The 20164-nt window shown below is 37.5% G+C and overlaps 1 protein-coding gene across 2 annotated transcripts in view; it reads left to right on the top strand.

The window, feature by feature from the left end:
• Positions 1-19809, top strand: part of GPAM (glycerol-3-phosphate acyltransferase, mitochondrial) — a 50056-nt gene extending 30247 nt beyond the window's left edge. For both annotated transcript variants that reach the window (XM_054034102.1, XM_054034101.1), the window contains exons 10-21: positions 660-872; positions 1267-1380; positions 2869-2954; positions 4047-4162; positions 5087-5157; positions 6843-7107; positions 7885-8027; positions 9525-9602; positions 15026-15166; positions 16314-16503; positions 16651-16709; positions 18854-19809. In XM_054034102.1, the coding sequence (XP_053890077.1) occupies positions 660-872; positions 1267-1380; positions 2869-2954; positions 4047-4162; positions 5087-5157; positions 6843-7107; positions 7885-8027; positions 9525-9602; positions 15026-15166; positions 16314-16503; positions 16651-16709; positions 18854-18970 (1593 nt within the window). In that variant the 3' untranslated portion in view covers positions 18971-19809. The remainder of the gene's footprint in view (positions 1-659; positions 873-1266; positions 1381-2868; positions 2955-4046; positions 4163-5086; positions 5158-6842; positions 7108-7884; positions 8028-9524; positions 9603-15025; positions 15167-16313; positions 16504-16650; positions 16710-18853) is intronic.
• The last annotated feature ends 355 nt before the right edge of the window (positions 19810-20164 follow it).

Genomic DNA, 20164 nt, shown 5'->3' on the forward strand with positions numbered 1-20164 from the left:
GCTCGAGCTGTGTGGTTTGGTGCAAGGCTAGGCCCAGCAAAAAGCTAGCCAGCTGTGCACCACCTGAGAGTACAGTTCCCACAGCATTCAACCCCCTGCTAAATAAAGCTACTATGATGACATGGTCGTACAGTGTTACTCATCGAAATTGCTGAATGTGTCCAGGAGAGTGTTTTGTTTCTCAGGCATTGTAGCATGTACTGCAGTGCATGGAATGACTTTTCATTTGAAACCAAAATATTTTTTTAAAAGAATTTTGGTGCATCATTTCCAGCAAGCTCTCATACCACCCTGCTATACATGTACAAAAGTTTGGGAACTCCTGAGAGTAACCCTACTGACTTCGTTGAAATTTTGTTTATGTGTGTGCTGATGTTGTGCTTGGCACTATTCAAGATACAAAAAGAAAGATGTACTTGCAATTTAGAAGATGGGCCATACTGGGAAATCCAGAGAAGAGAATAATTTAGGTGTCTAATTTAGTTGCGTAAAACTCTAATTTCCTGTTATAATTCATGATTATTCATGCAGATTTGGATTTATCTTGGCTCCAGTTTTGTAAAGAGGATTCTATTGCTGATATGGAACAGTGCATTTCTGTGTAGCTATGTCTGTATCATTAGTTTTTTTGTTTTTTCTTTTACTCGCTATCCCTTTAGCACATAGAGGAGTTGCTTAGACAGCAGCAGTTCTTAGAGATATTCCTGGAAGGCACACGTTCTCGGAGTGGAAAAACATCCTGTGCCAGAGCAGGTCTCTTATCTGTGGTGGTAGATGCTCTCTTCACAAATGCCACCCCAGACATACTAATTATACCTGTGGGAATCTCCTATGATCGCATCATTGAAGGTCACTATAACAATGAACAGCTGGTAAGGAGCAACTGAAGACTTATTGTCTTGCCTATGGGATTTTCTGTTTAAGTAAAAATGTATCTGATTTTTGTGCTAGTACTGCTATGCCATGAGTGCTTAAACTTTTTGTGTCAGATTTAAAAATGCAAAGTAACATGAATCATGAAAGTCCTTGACCTAGAGAGCTATCTTGATATTTGAGTCTTGTATATCACTGGATACAAATTCATCACTTAACAAATACAAATAATAAAAAGCCATATGATTCCCTAGACTTTTGTCATGGCTCTACTCTTTAACTTTTAAAGCTGCATGTCAAAAGACTTATTGTAACTGTGGTTATACTTCCGTTAAATATCGATGAACTTTTAATTGCAAACGAATATTGGTTTTGCTTTTCAATGTTGTGCAGGGGAAGCCTAAGAAGAACGAAAGCCTTTGGAGCGTAGCCAGAGGAGTCTTCAGAATGCTGCGGAAGAATTACGGATGTGTCAGAGTAGACTTTGCACAACCATTTTCCTTAAAAGTAAGTTTCATATCCATAAAAACACTTTAAGTTCTTATGAATTCTTAGCTGCTTTAAAATGCAGGAAACCACAACTAAACTGTTGTATTGAAACAGAAGTACTGTTTTCAGCCTATCAATGCAATGAAGCTGTTTTTTTCAAAAAAATCACTATTTGATACCCCTGAGAAGATTCATAGGGTGTCCATCCATGGTGTGAAGTCCAGTACAGATTTGAGTGTTATAACAGAATGTCAGACCAGACGGGATCATTGGACATAAAGCCAGTATCTATCTTGCAGGAGTGATCAATAATAGAGGAAAGTAAAAATTCCAAATGAGGCATCTGATCAATTGTGTGTTGCTGTACAAAAAAAATGGGGAAATATATTTCCTGTACAGTAGTTGACTGTCAAATAGTGTTTTATGTTTAGGTCTTATTCAGCAATATGTATTAAAATGTACAGAATTTCAGTTTGAAAAACAAAGTTAATTTTGGCATCCCAAACTTTGCCACTCAGCCTGGGTTTATAGAAAGTAGACACGGTCAAATTAATTGGATATCTTTTTGCTGAGATTGAGTTTGATAATGGAAATAATGTTGATGTAATATACATATACTACTGTAAGGCATTTGTGAGCATGCGGTGTAAGCTGAGTAGAGAGCTGTCTGTGAAAATTTGCCCCTAATTATTTAAGTAGCTTTGTTTGAAGGTAAATATTTTTGCCGAACCAGTCTTTATAGGAACCAGAAGAACATAATGTCCTGAAGTCAGAGTAACTTAAGTGATAACTAAAACTTCTGTCTTTAAAGGTTATTTGTTAAAAGCATAGAATTCTTGAGGTCTAGTCATGTGCTGTACCTCCTGAGAAACACAGCACAGAAGATACAGCCAAGTGGACGGGGGGCAAAGGTGTTTTTTTTTTTTTTTTTCTAGACACCTTCCTGCTGCCTGGATTCTGGGAAGTCTAATTTACAGCAGTCTCCCCATCATTGCCTGTAGTTTGTCACTGCCAGAAATTCTGTAGTGGTGTTCATCTGTGGAGATGCCCTGTATGCTAGAGTCTGTGAGGAGGGCAGTATAAGACCGTTAATGTCATCCATATGCTGCTCCTCCACTGGGGACTTGATATTGCTCCCATTCAAATCAATGGAAAAACTCCCATTCACTTTAATGGTGCAAGATCCATCCCCAAGGCAGTTTCTGCCAAAGAGGTGCAAGGGAATCTTTCCCTTGTGTGTGTGGTGTTTTTTTTTTAATTGCAGTATTTTCCCCAAACTCAGAATTCTATTCAGAGGGAAAGGTTCTCCTCTACCTGATGCCAACTCCAGACAGAACCACCAAACTGTAGTGATCTTTCCACTATCTCACCTTGGGTTTTTTTTTTGGTACTTACTCTTTCATGGTTGCTTTTTTTTTTTTTTGATTTGTACAAATAAGATAGCAAAATTAGCTGTTGGATGCTACAATGAATGGGAAAATGTACAAATAAGTATTATATTTACAGGAATACCTAGACAGCCAAAGTCAAAAACCTATGCCCGCCATGCTATCTTTGGAGCAAGCTCTGTTACCAGCTATACTTCCTTCACGGTAGGATGTTTTTCTGGAACCTTTTTGGTAGTATTTTTGGATTAATATATATTATGTCCTTACGAATAATGAAATTGTTTCCCATGTAACCCTTATGGAAAAATCCTATAAAATAGAACACAAACACAAAAATTTTACTCTAGGATTTTTAAACTATCCTATACAATTCTAATAAATTGAAGAATATATCCCTGCTGTAGAACTCCTGTTCAAATAAACTATTGGAATGCTATCATTCTCTGTTAAATTCTGTATAGTTTTAGAATAATTTCAAGTGAACTTTATTGGTTTAAATAAATTTTAATTCTATAGGAGCGTAAAAGGAAAGAAAATAACACATTTTAAAACGTATCTTTATTTAAATCTCCCACATAATTCAGATATTATTTCTAATTACTCTAAGATGAAAGGCGCACATTCATTCACTCACTAACGATGTCTGATTCAGCACAATACAGTGATTGACAGTGCTATTGTCAGTGAGCTCCTGTCTGTTAATTACTTTTGCTCAAAATGCAAAACTGTGTTGTGGAGATATTCCTGAATTTTAGACTATTTTATATTTAATTTGAGTAATTTGCATGGCTTGTCTAAGCCTGTGTGGTACTAATTGGTTCCTGTAAAGAGAAGTTGAGTAAGTCATTTGTCTTTAAAGCATTGTCATGCCATGTCATACCCTTGCTTTGATATGCAAAACAGCTGGACTGAAAACTCTATTCTAAAAAGGTTTGCATTATATGTTTTTTTGTTGCTTGTATTCATTAAAGGAAAGGGTTGTGGGATATGTCTGATGTAATGGAGAAGTCTGAATAGCCAAAGAACAAAGTAAATACTCTGTGTTGCTTTTCTTAGAAGGTCTAGGAATATGTGTTATAACATGAAGAAAAAGTCTGGAATATGTTGAGAAAAGTAGTTAATGGGAACTTTGTAGGACTTGTAATGCTTAAAGACGTTTTTGTATCCTTGTTAGAATGTCTGATTTTATTTGTGCATTATAGTTCATTTAATGTATGTAAATGATGATAATGTAGGTTACAGTTTGACAAGACTTGCATGTTTTCACACCGTACGTTATTTTTATGCTATCTTCAGGCCTAATGATGTTGTGGATGAAGTTACGGAGGCTACACTGGGTGATTCCTGGGATTTATCCAATGAGCCCTTTAGAAGACAGTTGATAGCCAACTTGGCTGAGCATATATTGTTCAGTAAGTATAGAATCAGTCAGATGTATTGACTGTATATCTTGGTCCTCTGACTGCATTAACTAATTTACCATTTGATAGCATTTTTACTAGGCTGAGGGTGATTTCTTTTCAGGTAAGAATTTTGTTTTCTTAAACACTTAAAATCTCATCCCTTTTTAAAGGAAATTGTCTCTCTATGGCATTCTTATTTCATTTGCTTTGATACGTTTTCGTTCTTTAGATCTGTATCCTGGGATCCTGCTGACTTGCTATAAGTGTTTGCGTCAACTGTTGTGCGTTTACATTCCTTTTGGCAATAAGTAGGAAATTGCCCCCAGAGGTAGAGCTGTTGAAATCACCATTTCTTTAAAGAATTACTTGAGTTTGTGTATCTGCTTATCCAGCCATTGTCCAGTTTTGTAGGTTCTATAATATGCAGCTTAGGCACCAGATCTGATATGTGAACAAAGATATAGCTATAGATAATGGTACGTAGTTATGTATTTTAGCAAATGTTTGAGATAGACTTCTTCACTCATGCCTATTAATTAAAACCACTTCGGTCAGTTCATGTTTTACATTTCTAAAGTACTACAAAACATTGAGTAATCATCTCAGCACTTTCGCTAGCTAGGTATGTGTAATCACCCCATGTTACACATGAAGAAAATGAGGTACTGAGAGTTGGGGTGACTTGCCAAAGGCCACATGGCAAGTTAGTGACTGGGTAGGTTGGAACTCTAGAGTTCCTGGCTTTTTGCTCTTTGATTAGTCCCTTAAGGTACACTACAGCTTGTTGAAAATGTAAAGCCCTATAGAAATGTGTAAAGGCCAACTATAATTATTAGTTGATTCGTGCTACTGTCATTTTATGCCATATTAATGACTTGTTAAGCATTTCAGATGCTTAACAGGTCAGCATAGCTTTGTTTTGTTTGCTTCTAGCTGCTAACAAGTCATGTGCTGTGATGTCAACACACATAGTTGCCTGTTTGCTGCTCTACCGACACAGGAAGGTAAGGCTATATTGCTGCTGAAATAGCCATATGCTACCTTCATGCAGAATTGCAAAATTCCAGTGGTGAGAAAAGTGGGCACTTCAATATTACATTGAAGTAATATTTGAAAGAGATTTCAGCTAGCTTATTATAATAGGTGTTCCAGTTAATGGTGGGTACTTAAAGATATTGTGCTACTTTGCTTTCAGTTATCATTAAGCTTGGTAGAATTCAATTTTTATTTTTTTTATAATTTTAACAGATAATATTGATGATTTTTAAAAGCATTTTTAAGTTTGTTTTTTTGTTTTTGTTTTTGTTTTTTTTAAATCAAAATTTTCAGTTGTGGAAAATTATGACGTGTTAATGGTGGGGGGTAAGACTAATTATTTAATGACAGTAGATGCTGAGATTCAAAAAGGTAAAACATAACCATTAAAACACAAATTGTCAACATTCGCGTCAAAATATACAAAGTAAATATCCTTAAATCAAACTCTAATAAGTTCTCAAGCAGCATTTTTCTTTCCTTGCCTATCCATAAATTTTGATTATCAATGTAAATATTTTTGTCAGCTTGCATATGTATGATGAAATCTGTTTACCTACTTTTCCTGATAGAAATCAAGTCCTTCCAATCCTAGTTGTCATTGGGGGAAAAAAGGAACCTTTTCCTAAAATTAAAAAAAATAAAATAAAATAAAAACTGTCATCCCATGTTAATTTCAGGACTTACTGGTGATTTTTAAAAGCAAAAATTTTGTTCCTTTTTATTGCTACTGGGTGGTTTTGTGTTTTGTTTTTTAACTGTTATTTCAAATCAGTTCTAGCAGGACAGATTGCTGACCTATTATGTTTTTCAAATAAAATTTTCAGTCATAATTTGTGATGGAATGATACTAATGTGTAACTGAATTTTAATGTGTGGCTCTTAAAGAAAGATACAAGTATTCATTGCTACACTCTTTTCCATTTTATTTAAAATCCCTCATCACCGCACCAATCCAGAGATCTAGGTACATGTTCAGAAATTAAAATAAAACGTACAAATTAGAAGAAATGGTCAAAATATAGACTCCCCCCAAACTAGGGTACTATCACTTTCCAGTTCAATCCAATCATTCCATTTTCCTATAGAGAGAATTTGGGAGAACAGATGTGCTTTGCAACAGGATCTGAAGCTCAGCAAATATGGCTTATGGTAAACTGAGAAGGGAAGCAAGTTCCAAAGTTGAAAAAATGTTCTTCTTCGAGCCTCCTATCAATTAAACAATAGGTCTGTTAGCAAAAATATCTCAGGTGATCATATGATACAATGGCAGGTGAGGGAGATGAGATTTCTAAAGTACACAGGTTTTGACCCTGCTAGTGCTTTATAGGCTGTGAGATGCACTATTAAGCAAACAAAGCAGTCACACCTTGGACTACCTGTAGTTTCTGGGTGGTTTTAAGGTATAGCCCCATGTAAAGCATTTTGCAGCAGTCCAGTTGGAGGTGGCACAGTCATGGATTTCTTTGGCCAAGTCTGCTTTGGAAGAAAACATTTGTTTATGTGATAAGTGGTGCTTTGGGTTATTACAAATTAATTATGCATTTGACTTATTTACTGTGTTTGGAGATTGCAAATAAGCTTAACCTGTCCTCTTAACATTTTCTCTTGGGTTAGGGTAACATTATTTAATCTTGTGACTCTGCTTCTTCAGGGAATTGACCTTTCCAAGCTGGTGGAAGACTTCTTCTCTATGAAGGAGGAGGTCTTGGCCCGTGACTTTGACTTGGGATTTTCAGGAAATTCTGAAGATGTTGTCATGCATGCCATCCACCTGTTGGGGAACTGTGTAAATATCACAAACACCAGCCAAAACAATGAGTTCTTCATCACTCCCAGCACAACTATTCCCGCTGTCTTTGAACTCAACTTCTACAGCAATGGTGTACTGCACGTCTTCATCAAAGAGGCCATTATTGGTATGTACTAGTTTTTAGCAGGAGGAAATTTGTTTGTATGAAGACTTTATTATTATTATTATTTTTTTTTTAAATCCTTTCTCCCCCAAAAGGAATATATGAAGTAAAACCTGCACAGAAATAACCAATTTCCAAACAATTAAGTTATCTGGGGTCAGAAAATTATTCCACCTGTCCTTTACCCCATATTCACCACACCATTAAACAAATAGCTGAATGAATGCAGTGGTGGTTTTTTTTTTTGTTTGTTTTTTTTTTCATTTTTCTTGGCAGTCTCCGTGTATTGGCCACTGCCAGAAACAGGGACCTAACTTTATGGACCAGTGATCTGATCCAGCATGGCAGATGTTTCAATCTTGAAAATTTTAATAAGATTTTGCTTTAGTTTTACATTAACTGATCACTAATGCGATAGTGACTTCCTCTTCTGTCTTTTGTTCCGGGGTAGGATATATCGTGACTGTTTTTAATTCTTGTTAATGGTTGGATCAGAATCACAGTTCAGAGTTTCATTATTTAACTTTTACACACAGTGGTATAATCTTTTTTATTTTTTAGTAGCTTTATCTTTTAAAATCTGTTTCCTTCAGTTGTGCACCATTGTAGTTCATGTATATGGGATGATTTTGCTTTTGTCAATTGATAGGTTTCAGTTATATGTGTAATGGTTGTCAGTTTTTAAGCTTGTATAACTCTCCTGTTAATAAACCTAAGTCTCTCTTATCAAAAAGCTCTGTAGGAAAACTAACCACCCTTGTATTCACATTTCTGCGCTAGCCTGCAGTCTTCATGCAGTGCAGAGTAAAAGGTATAGAAATGGCATCAATGGCGTTTCTCCCAACCTGATTAGCCAAGAACAACTGGTCCGCAAAGCCGCCAGCTTGTGCCACCTGCTTTCCAATGAAGGTGCTATATCCTTGGTAAGTGAAGTTTATCATAGTACTTGTCCATAACTCCATTCTGTTAGTGTCTGTCTTCGTTGTTCTAAATAGAATGGATTTTTTGTTTTTTATCTGCACTCTGTTTCTAATGTAGTTGTTCGGTCTTAATATATTTACTTTAAATAAAAACTTATTGGATCCATAGCATGGCTGAGGGTCAAAATGTTTCTACTTTTCAATTATGTAGTTGAATTAGTCTAGCTCACTTGAAACCATTTCTAGACAAATAACATGAATGATGTGAGCTTGACAAGTCAATTCATTATCTGAGATTTTCTGAGCCAGGGGAGACGACATCAATCAACATGGTGCTCATGATATGGTTTAGATGTTTGCTATGTATGTAGTGAATACCTGTTGCTCATGCAAGTGAGAAACTGATAGTACTGGCTATGAGCTTGGAATATTTCTGCTATTCTAGTACTAGGCCTCTCCTGCGAAGAGACTGCCTGCCAGACTATACAGTGACTTTGTTCTAAACAAACTTAAACTGTGAAATCAAGACTACCAAACTCTTTGCACGTGTGACTGGAATCAAATCGAAATCAGGTCTCCAGATTTTAAAGGCATTTTCCCAAGTTATAGAATACCTCAGTCGTCCTACTGCACATCATCAAATATTTATCAGCGATCTTACCCATGACTTGACATGCCTTATTCAAATGTAAACCAATAAAGGAACAGTTGCAAATACCACTATTTTAACTTTATAAATACACTGATTGTTTTTGTTGTTGTTAAAAGATAATGTGTTTCCTGCTGTTTTCAGTAAGTGTCCACTTAGAATCTTAGAAATACATTTCCTCTTCTTATAGATTTAGTTCTGATATTGGGAAACTTTGCTGCAGTTTCCCAGCCCCCTCTTCCTTTCTTATTGTTTGAATGGAGCATAAATTATGTTTGATTTCTTGTCTGGGTGAGGTGCAGTTTGAGGAATAGAGCTGATTAACAAATTTATGCTCCTTATTCTGCCTTGGAGGTTAATGATTTTGTTTTTACTTAATCTGGTGGACATTCCCCACCAGATTATAACCACTGAGAAGTAGGGCAGTTTTGATTCTAAGTTTCTTTAAACTGTAGGAGAATTTGTGGAATAGGTCTTGCAGCTTTGATATTAATGGAGTTTTTGTTCCAAACTGCTCAATGATTAGCATTTATTCATGTTAACAAAATAATAGTAATAAGATGTAAAAGTTCTGTTAGATCACCTGGTCCAGCCCCTTGCCAGTGAAAGATTTTTTCATATCTCAAATGCTTTGTCCAGTCTAATTTTAAACATCCCATCATGATTTTTTTTTGAAGTGTACATGAGGGCGAGAAAAGAATAAAACATGCACTAATGGAGTGGGAGCGTTGATAAGAATTGAGGAACTTGCTTAAAAGGGACATTGTTGTGTCTAAAAAAATATGCTGGTTGACTAGGGAAAAACAATTTATAAAGGATTAACTTTTTAACTTTTTTTTATTTTTGTTAAGCCTTGTCAGATGTTATACCAAGTTTGCCATGAGGCAGTCGAAAGGTTCATACAATATGGCATTCTTTTGGTGGCAGAGGTAAGATGATTAAATTTTTTTTGTTCTCCACTTTGCCTGCAGTCATGGAATCCTTTTGCTTCTCACTAACTATATGCCTCATTCCAAGTACCTAAACTGGCACTTTTTCACTTGAAGTGCATAACGACTAAGGAAATCCTAAACTGAAATGTCTTTATTCTTTTATTTTAAAGCACAAGGTATTTTGGCAGAATCACTTTTTGATGTTATGGATGATCACATATATGGGACCAGGATCCTAATAAAGCTAGTGCTGCTTATGATGATTACACCATCTCTTAAAGTGGGCTGTGGTGATACAGTTTAATATTGAAGTCCTTGTAAATTTCAATCACTACGTAACACAGGTCATCCTTAGCTCCCGTATGGTCCCTTTGCTCTGGTACAGCAGCTCAAAGGGACCAGGGGTAACTGGGGATTCCCCTGATATGTGGGAATCCACAGGTGATGCAGCCATAAGGCAGCTCTAGTTTGCTCCAGGATCTCCTGGTGGTCTCAGGGATTGGGGAATTGCAGTGTCAAGGTATCTTTACTTCCCATGTTCTACGGTGCTGCAGCAAATGCAGCATGGCTGGACTAAGCATGGAGGCAATAATTTCTGTCTTCCAGATTTGTGTCCATCAGGGAATTTCTTAACACAATATTTTTTTGATAGGTGAGTAAAAGATTAATGTATCATGTTGCGTTTTTTCCATGTCAGAATCATACCACAGCTCCATGACGATTATCAATTATAAAGTAGAGGAAAAAATAAGATAGTTAAATGTACTTGGCTGCTTCCTTCTTTTAGTTCTCCCGTTTGAAGGGGAAACTAGATCTACATCCTGTGCTTTGATGACCCTTGTTCAGCTCCACTCCATTGCACCTCTTGTGGTATCCCAAGTTCCCCTTTTAATGTGTAGTTACATAGGTAGAATTCACTTCACCTGTTTTCTGGAGACAGATTTTTCTGGCTCTAAAACTCTCTTGTTTTCTGGATGTGTTACCTACATTTATACATAAAATGTTGGCATATAATCATGTATTACAATGAAGTCTCTACATGAAGCATTTCTTGTCCTCTGAATCCTATTCTTATTTACTTAATGTTCCAGGCTCCGGGGAAAAAAAATAGGTGTGTATAATGGCATAAATGTCTGTTATGTCTTTGCCTCTCAAAGCATGTGTCTTGTTTTAGGGGCTTTGTTATAAACCTATATCGTCTGTCTCCCATCCTGTCATTACCATCAATAACTGGGATAGAAGTGGCTTACAGGTCATATATAATGCTTGTCTGTCTTCTCTTGACTTGATTGTCTTGTATCTGATTTCTCAGCGTGTTTTTATCCATATCTATTTGCTGTGTAAAACTTCCTTACAGTGATGACACTCATAAGTACCAAGACATGGTCTGTCTTGGTTCTTATATTAGGCCCCTCCATTGTGGTATCTGAATGCCAGATGAACAGAACACCATCCTGTACCCTGATACTAAGAAATCAAATGATACTGTTATTTCCTATTTCTTCTGCACAGGCTTGCGTGATTCTGTTACTGCCTTAGCTGAAATTTTAGATACCTTACTCATTTTCAGGTACTTTCCATGACCAGAACTATTAGGTTGGGTTGTTCTACCTTAGTCCGTTTGCCCATTCAGTTCAGACTAACAGGATTATTTCTTAATCTCTCAGATACTCTACAGTTTTCCCAATACTATCTCACCATCACTTTCTGTAAGATTTATTTCAAGTATTGTCTCCAGGCTGTACCACTGCTCATGTCAGTTGTATATATACTAATGTTTTCTCTCTTTTTGATGCTGTCTATCCTATCAATCCCATTTGCTGCACCTTGCATCCTTCTACCTCATTTCTTTGTGTAGTCCTGAGGACTATCTAGTCTGTTTTTTCCCTGAGAGACACAGCAAGTCCATTACACAGTGTAGATATCTTCTATATAACAGGCGAAAGAGAAGAACTAAGGACTTCATGTTTAATGCAATTAAAAAGTATACATTATTAGTGGCAAACTGTGGGGAATAATCACCATTTCCCTGTTTAGGACAATTGGGGTATATTGTCTTGGTACTTTTCCAACTTAACCTCTGGGAAACATATATCTGTGATCAACAGAAGCCTGTCAGTTGTCTCTGGCTTCTGCATCAACTTATTTTTATGTTTATTTTTTCCAGTTTATTTCTTTACAGCTGATACCTGAACATTTAGGTCTATCTGACTGCCATGTTAGTTTGAACTTTATTTTGCCATCCTTAGCTTTTCATGGTTTCTCTTTTTCCCTTTGACTCCACTGTCCTCTTCTATTGAACATTATGAGCTGAAATCTCCTAACATGTCGTATCTCTTTAGTCCATTTTTCCTTTATCATTGACTTTACTTGATTTAAAATAAAATCCTCAATTACAGTAAGATTGGATTACTTCATTTTCTACAAAGACCCGTCTGTCTCTCTCCCATGGATTGCATGAAGGTGAACACTTTGTACTCAGTCTCTGTTATGCTAGTGTTTGAATCCTTCCAGGCAGGAATAGGATTAATCTCATTTTAGTCACATCTCTCAGCATAAGAATTCTTGTAGAGTCTTAGTCCAGCTGCTTCGCATTCATAAGTTCTTGAAGCAATTCTCTACTATGTTTCTTACCCATGTGTGATTGTGAGTCAATGAGACTCAAGTCCCCTTTTACTTTTGAGCATCTACTTGAAATTTCTAGGGCTTCATGCTTCTGAGGACATGTAATAATTTCTAATTTACTCTATTACTACTACAGTGATTTTGTTCATCAGACTAGTAAAGCTGATGTCAGATGTCAATTTGTGTCCGTCCCCTTTTTTTAATAATCTTTCCTAGTTAAGGGTGGCTTCTTCTGAGTCAGTCATATTTTCACTTCAACTTGTCAGCCATGCTACCTGCCTGATTACTGAACAGAATTGCCACTTGACTTCTTTGCAAGCCCCTTCTTTGAATCTAACACAGCAATGTTCAGAATCCTAAACTGTCACATCCTTGATTATTTTCATCAAGATTTGAGAGAGCTTTTGTAATATATAAACCCTCTCTCTGACTGATGATAATCCTTCTGAAGATACATATTTTACCAACAGTTTGTCCCTTTTGGAACATTTCTCCAAAATGGCTCCTACCTCAGTACATTGATCTGTTAGATGGAGCATTTCTGGCACATCTCAGTCTCCATGTGATAATAGTAAATCACTGTCTAAACAGGTATAATGTATAGAGCCTTGTCGCTTCTCTGTTGCAGGTTAGTTCTTTACGCACCTGCATAGGGAGTGTCAGCTTGGTAGAATTCCTTTTTTGGGGAGATGGGTTTCTCGGTATACCAAATGAATTCCTCCTACAGATACTTCTACGCTATCTGATCCTGACCATCGCCAATCTTGCCTTGAAACTCTTTCAGTCCTAGTTAACTTGGTCTGACCTTAACGCACTCTCATGCCTTTAATCCATTTTGTAAGACCATAGTCTCCTTCTTAATTATATTGATATTATGTTGATCCCACACAAGCCCCTAAGTATTTGCACAGGTCTTTGTAAAGTGCCAAGCCCAGTGGCAATAATAGACTCTTAGGGCAGGTCTTCACTACAGGGGGAAGGTCGATTTAAGATATGCAAATTCAGCTATGCGAATAGCGTAGCTGAATTCGACGTATCGCAGCCGACTTACCCCGCTGTAAGGACGGTGGCAAAATCGACCTTCGCGGCTTCCTGTCGACGGCGCTTACTCCCACCTCCGCTGGTGGAGTAAGAGCGTCGATTCGGGAATAGATTGTCGCGTCCCAACGAGACGCGATAATTCGATCCCCTAGAGGTAGATTTCTACCCGCCGATTCAGGCGGGTAGTGTAGACCTAGCTTCAGTGTCATGGTCAGGTTTTATTGCTTCCTTCTCTCTTTCTAGTCTGAAAAGAAACTGAATACCCTTCCTGTTGTAGGTAGGTATTTCTCTGTCTGTGACATACAAGAGTCAACCTCTAGTCAAATGCTGTCTATCCCCAATTAAGTAAAATTAATGTTTCTACATATGCAGCTAAGGGTTCAATATGTTGAAACCTCAGCCACTGCAGTTCATTTCAGCTAAAAAGAGAACTTGAAAAAAATAACAGGAATATAAAAGTAAACCCCCTTATTCAACCAGGACGACCTCCCCAGAGAGGATAAAATACTCATTGGAGAATGGTACATTCCTCTTACTGAAAATGTAAGACATTCAGAGTGATACAGGCCTGGAAATGAGATCAAGTAGAACATGGAATTATGCTACAGCACTTCCAGATGAAACCTATGTTGTCAGAAATTATCTAACTGTAAACTTCAGTGTCTTTCTTATGGTAGCTGATTTAGCATATATACAATTTTTGTGTGTGCTTTCTTTGCCATTTTGAGATTTCTGAACATGACTCTATCCTTTCCTATGGGCACATGCATATTGCAAACATTAACAAATTTTACAAGAAAATAAGCCAGAGACAAATGAACTCTCCTAAACCCTTCATGATGGCAGAATAAACGCCACCTCATTGACACTCTCGCTAACATATGTCCCTCTCAAAAGTCTGAGGAAACATATATTTTGCATCATGTTCTGATGGTCAGACTCAGAGCCTCTTACTGCAAATGGGGAAGTGAGTTTGAGTGAAGGACACTTCTCTATAAATGCATTGCCAGCAGTCCCCTCCTAAGTTAAACTGAGTGACGTTAACTAAGGTAGCTCAGCTGATCTGATACAACACTAGGAGAGAAGTGGTATCTCAGGGATTCAGAACAAATCATTTCGAGCTTTTTAGATTAAAACCCACTCTTTGAATTTTCAACCAATGCAGAGAGTATGGAGACAAATGCAACAAGCACATGATTACAAGAGAGAAGTAGCACTTAACAAACCTGCTGCTGAATTCTGTACTAGCTTGACATTTTCAGTTGGTCTTCAAGTATAGCAGCATGTAAAGCAAATTGAGTAATCCATCCCTGACTTGATAAAGTTATAGATCATTGTAGTGAAATCCACATCCAAAATATAAAGTCCTACCTCCTAGAGAAACACAGGTGAAGCAAATGTTCTCTTGACATCTGCTGCCTCCTGAAGTTCCAGTCCTGAGTGAGGATCCAGTAAGACTCTCCAACTTCAGCCCCTCTCTTTCATGTGATGGGAAAACTTTCCCGGTCAAGGGAGAAGAAACAACCTTTACCAATTCTTCTGATTTGTTTCTGTCCACTTACTTCAGTCTTGTGTGGATTGGATCTTGGCCAGCTCATCCTCATTGTGAGCCCCAGCGTGTTAAGTACTGGTAAATCCCTAAACTGTGATATCAGGTCACCTGAGATTAAAATATAGTGCTGGTTGTCACCTGGATTTGTTTTTCTGAATAGTTACCTTTTTCTCCCCCCCCTTCACCCAACTTCTGATTTAAGCAAGATGATCAGGAGGATATTAGCCCTAGCCTTACAGAGCAGCAGTGGAGTAAAAAGCTTCCTGAACCCTTGTCTTGGAGAAGTGATGAGGAGGATGAAGACAGTGACTTTGGAGAAGAACAGAGGGATTGCTACCTGAAGGTACTGTAGATAGGCCTAACAGTAATAGGCCTGTTATATTAAAGTTAAGTAAATCTTAGTTTACAAGTTCAGTTGGGGAAAATAATAAGATTTCTTTTTCTGATCATTCCCAGCATTAAAGTCTGCAATAGTCTGCTACAATCAGTAAATCATCCTTCCCCCCTCTCCCCCTTGAAAAAGACCAGCTCTGTGAGGAAACTTCAAATAGTCTGCTGGCAAAGTCTACATAACTAGGGTGGAATGGCCATTATGGTGAAAACTAGTACAGGCTTTAGTATCCTACAGGGTCCTAAAGTTTGTACTGTATTATTAATAACACAGTGTACCCAAGGTGGGCATATACTGCTAGTGCATATTTTTCTGAGTCAAATGTGGTGTATTGTTCTTTGTGTACAGTGTTTTATATTTGTGCATGTCTGTACATTTTTAATTTGTGACCCAAGACATGTCAGAAGATACGATTTCTTGATACAAAAAGCTACTACACCTCTATCTCGATATAATGCTGTCCTCGGGAGCCAAAAAATCTTACCGCGTTATAGGTGAAACCGCATTATATTGAACTTGCTTTGATCCACCGGAGTGCGCAGCCCCGCCCCTCCGGAGCACTGCTTTACCGCGTTATATCCGAATTCGTGTTCTATCGTGTCGCGTTATATCGAGGTAGTGTACATAGTCTATAGTTTCCTTGCTAGAAGTTCAATTATATTGTTTCTTCTTGGAAAACAAATTGCCAGTTTTGTCCTTGGTTTGTTTGGTTTCTTTGTTTGCTTGTTTTTATAGTGGTGACACTTGTTTGGGGTTTGTTAAATACTCATTTGGAAACTGGTGCTCATCTCTGTGAAAGAATGAACTGCGATTGTGCTATTTATTGCAAAGCATCATGACCTTTTAAAGTGGTGAAAAAAGATGCTACACTGTTAATGTCCTGGGGAAAAACTAGTGAAAGTGTGATTTGTAGAGCAGTTTTTCATACATCAGACCACTTTTGGCTTTGCTATAATAATGCACTGTTGTAATTTGTGCCCCTCCTCCTGTTCTCCCAAGTGATTGTCTGTATCCAGTGTTTTGGGTTTTTTACTGTGTACCTGCCCATCTTTCACTTCTGCAAGCTTCATTCACTTTCATTTCTGCTACCCTAATTTAGGTGAACCAATCCCAAGAACACCAGCAGTACATCACCTTCCTGCAAAGGTTACTGGGGCCTTTACTTGAGGCCTACAGCTCAGCTGCCATCTTTATGCACAACTTCAGTGGTCCTGTGTCAGAAACAGAATACCTTCATAAGTTACACAAGTACCTAATAACCAGGACAGAGAAGAGTGTTGCAGTGTATGGTACGTCAAGCAGTGTGGCTCTGGATAAAACAGCCAATATTTCAGTTATTGATGCAGAACTCTCATTTTTCCTAGTACCAGTGTCTTATATTTGACCTGAAATGTGTGTTTGTTTATTCTCTCACCCCCCCCCCCCCCCCCGCACAGCTGAGAGTGCCACCTATTGTCTTGTGAAAAATGCAGTGAAGGTCTTTAAGGATATTGGGGTAAGTGTTTTGTAATCAAAGGTTTCTCCTCTTCAGTTGAAACTGTTGGGGCCCTTTTAATGTGAGTGACTCAAAGGCAAACTTTGGGTAGTGCATGAATGCTGTGCAATATCAGCCTTTGCTAATGTTTTTCAAGCAAATGCTTCTGCATAGGTCTTCCTCTTGTGCTTTGTAAGTGTTTACCTGTCTTTGAAGTTTAGGGCTGCAGAGGAAGTATAATGTTGCACTTCTGCTTTTGCACGTCCTACTGCTAAGAGAAATTGACTAGTATGGCAGGATGCCAGCTACTTTCTCTCTTTATAGGTCGAGTACTGCTGTATTGGACTGTGATGATACCACTCCTCAGTGTGCTCAGGGGGGAAGGAGGAAAGGCTAGCTGTCTATTTGTATGTCTCTTTACTGACATACATAGCACAATAGTAATTAAGCACTTCCCCATAGTATTAAAAACTTACAGAAATATTAGTCAACAGATTTTGGCTCATTGTTTTCCATCACTTTCCGAGCCCTCCAGCAGATTTTGCCTGAACTAACAGCCATAAAATTAACATTCCATCTAAATCCTGAATGCACAGAAAGACCCTGCCAGATGCCGGCTCTCCAGGACTGTCACAGTGACTGAGAGAGCTCTTCTGCCATTCCTAAATAACTGTATTCCAGACAGCAATAGCAGCAGTGTCCCAGTGAACCTGAAATGTCAGGAGATACCATGAAGATAGAGATCCTCCCTGACATAACTAGATGAAGCTGGAGTTTCCATACTATCACTAGCACCTTGATTGATTGTTTTTAATTGTACCCCTCAATGTCATACAGCTTTAAAAAAATTAAGATCATACTGAATATTGCCTTTTTTATGTCGAAAGGGACAAAGCAAAGAATAATTCTGGCTAGGGGTTACTGAATCCCTTTCAGTTCTTTGGCCATGACTTTTGAAGTACTAAGCTGGCTATTAGAATGAAGGCAAATTTCTACAGTTTGTTAAATGCACTTTGGGATGCTGACTTAAAAATGCATTTATCAAATGCAGCATATTTATTCTAATATACCGGGCTGGAAGGGTAGTGGAACTAACTGACATCTGTTACTTGCATCTGCTCATAATATTTAATTCTGATTCTTGTTTTTGAAAGTAAACATTGCAAAGTTTGAGTTCTTTCTATTTTTCTTTAATCACATTGTTTCCTATTATTATTTGTCTGATTATCATACACGGCATACTTTTTCATGTAGTTTTTCATATATCTGATGTATGCAGATGGATACAAGTAGTCCTGTTGTGTTAACTAAAAGCTGACCATTTGTCATTTGCTGTTGAATCATCTCATCATTTTGAACACTTCTGTTTCCATTAACAAATGTTAATGTTTCTGTGCTTAAGAATAAGCTTGTAAAGAATCTCCCCACACAAGATTGGTCTTTTCGGACCTCTCTTCCAAATTACAGCTTGTATCTCTGGAATAATCACTCTTTCCTCCTCCATGCTACTTAAAATCCCAACAATACCTGGATTCTTAAGCTATCTAAAAGGAGTGTCATCCCTGATGGTGCTAGAAAGAAAGAAAAATCTTTACAGTTGGTTCTAGTAAGCAGTCATTTGTTCTTTATCACATGCATGAAATCACAGCAAACAGAATTCTCTTCAGGATTTGCATGGAATAATGTCCTTATGGTGTATGATGTACTAGAGTGAAGAAGTATCAGAGGGGTAGCCGTGTTAGTCTGAATCTGTAAAAAGCAACAGAGGGTCCTGTGGCACCTTTGAGACCAACAGAAGTACTGGGAGCATAAGCTTTCGTGGGTAAGAACCTCACTTTTTCAGATGCAAGACTTGCATCTGAAAAAGTGAGGTTCTTACCCACGAAAGCTTATGCTCCCAGTACTTCTGTTGGTCTCAAAGGTGCCACAGGACCCTCTGTTGCTTTTTAGAGTGAAGAAGGGATTCTAGAGATGACTAACTCTAGCCTTTTGACTTCCACCTGTTATAACTTTCAACAACCGCGGGGTTTCAATGCTTGAATGTTTATTGTAGACCCAAGGTCTTAGTTAGAATAGATCATAAACTGCTGTACATTATTCATTACAAATAAGTGACTCTGCTTGAAGATTTTAATGAAGAGGCATGTCTTCATTCTTCCCTTTAGGTTTTCAAGGAGACAAAACAAAAGAGAGAGACTTTTTTGGAACTGAGCAGTACTTTCCTACCTCAGCGCAACCGGCAAAAACTACTGGAATTCATCCTGAGCTTCATTGTACTGTAGACCATGTTTAGTACCTTTTGCCAGGGAGGCGAAGACAGGTTCCAAGATTTGTGTCAAAGCTTGAGGGCATTTGCTAGTCCTTCAGAGTATAAGGTGCCCTTGTTTGTTTGGTAAGGCCTTATCTGACTTGAACCACTGGAAGACAGTGCCTTCTTATGTATGTATTTATGGATTTCTGAGGGTCCCAATCCTGTGATAATACAGTAATACAACAGGTGACACTTTTGGATGCAAGCAATCAGTCATGTTTGCAGAAAAAAAAAATGTAAAACTAGATTTAAAATGAAAACTGACATTTTATCAGTGTTACATTTTACATAATTACTTTTAAAGACTAATGACTGACAGGTGCACAAATGCAGATAGTGATTTATAGGTAGCCCTGAGATCTTGAATTGAGTGGAAACACTGCTTATGACAAAAAAAAAAAAAAAAAAAAAAAAAAAAAATTTAACGTGAAAGCTGTTACTTCAGAAAATTTGTCATCCCCTTCCTGTCTGGTTTATTGTTTAAAATAAATGGTTTATAAAGATATGCACGGACAGTGTATACTTTATGGAAAAAGCCATAGTTTTCCATAATTGTTAGCATCTAGAATAAATGCCAAAATCTTAATGGGAATAACAATCAATTGCGTAGCAAACTAGTGCTATCGGGACTGCATAATGCAATGGTAAATTGCGCTAAACACTGTTGTCACGGTAGAATGTGATAGCACAATTTTATTAGGTCTTGCTGTTCCTTACCCTTACTAGAAATAAGGAATTAATTTGCCTAAAACATGAATGTATTCTAGCCACTTAAATTTTGTATCTAATAAAAAAAAGTTGTTTAGCTAATACAGTGACAGTCTTTTGTTTTTAAACAGAGAATTTTAGGGGTAGCTCGCAAACTAGAAGGTTTTTTCCCCCGGTGCTGTTACCTGATGGCTAGCATTTTATTTTGTGAAGTTACTTTAATTTTGGCTCTAAAATTTTCAGCAATAACACTGCAATCTTGTGGAACTGAACTCTCTAATACCTTTTAAACTGAAGAAAAGTATGTTCCCATTCTGTTTTCTATTGCTGAGTTACAAAGTGAGCAGTTTTTAAATTGCTTTGACCTCTGGAAACAGAAAAATGTGGTAATGTTTCATCTTTGGTTTTGTTCCAATTGGGAATTTTAAGTTAATATTGGGGGTTCTATCTTTAAAAT

The sequence above is a fragment of the Malaclemys terrapin genome, chromosome 7 (genome assembly GCF_027887155.1).
Source record: "Malaclemys terrapin pileata isolate rMalTer1 chromosome 7, rMalTer1.hap1, whole genome shotgun sequence".
NCBI classification, from domain to species: Eukaryota; Metazoa; Chordata; order Testudines; family Emydidae; genus Malaclemys; species Malaclemys terrapin.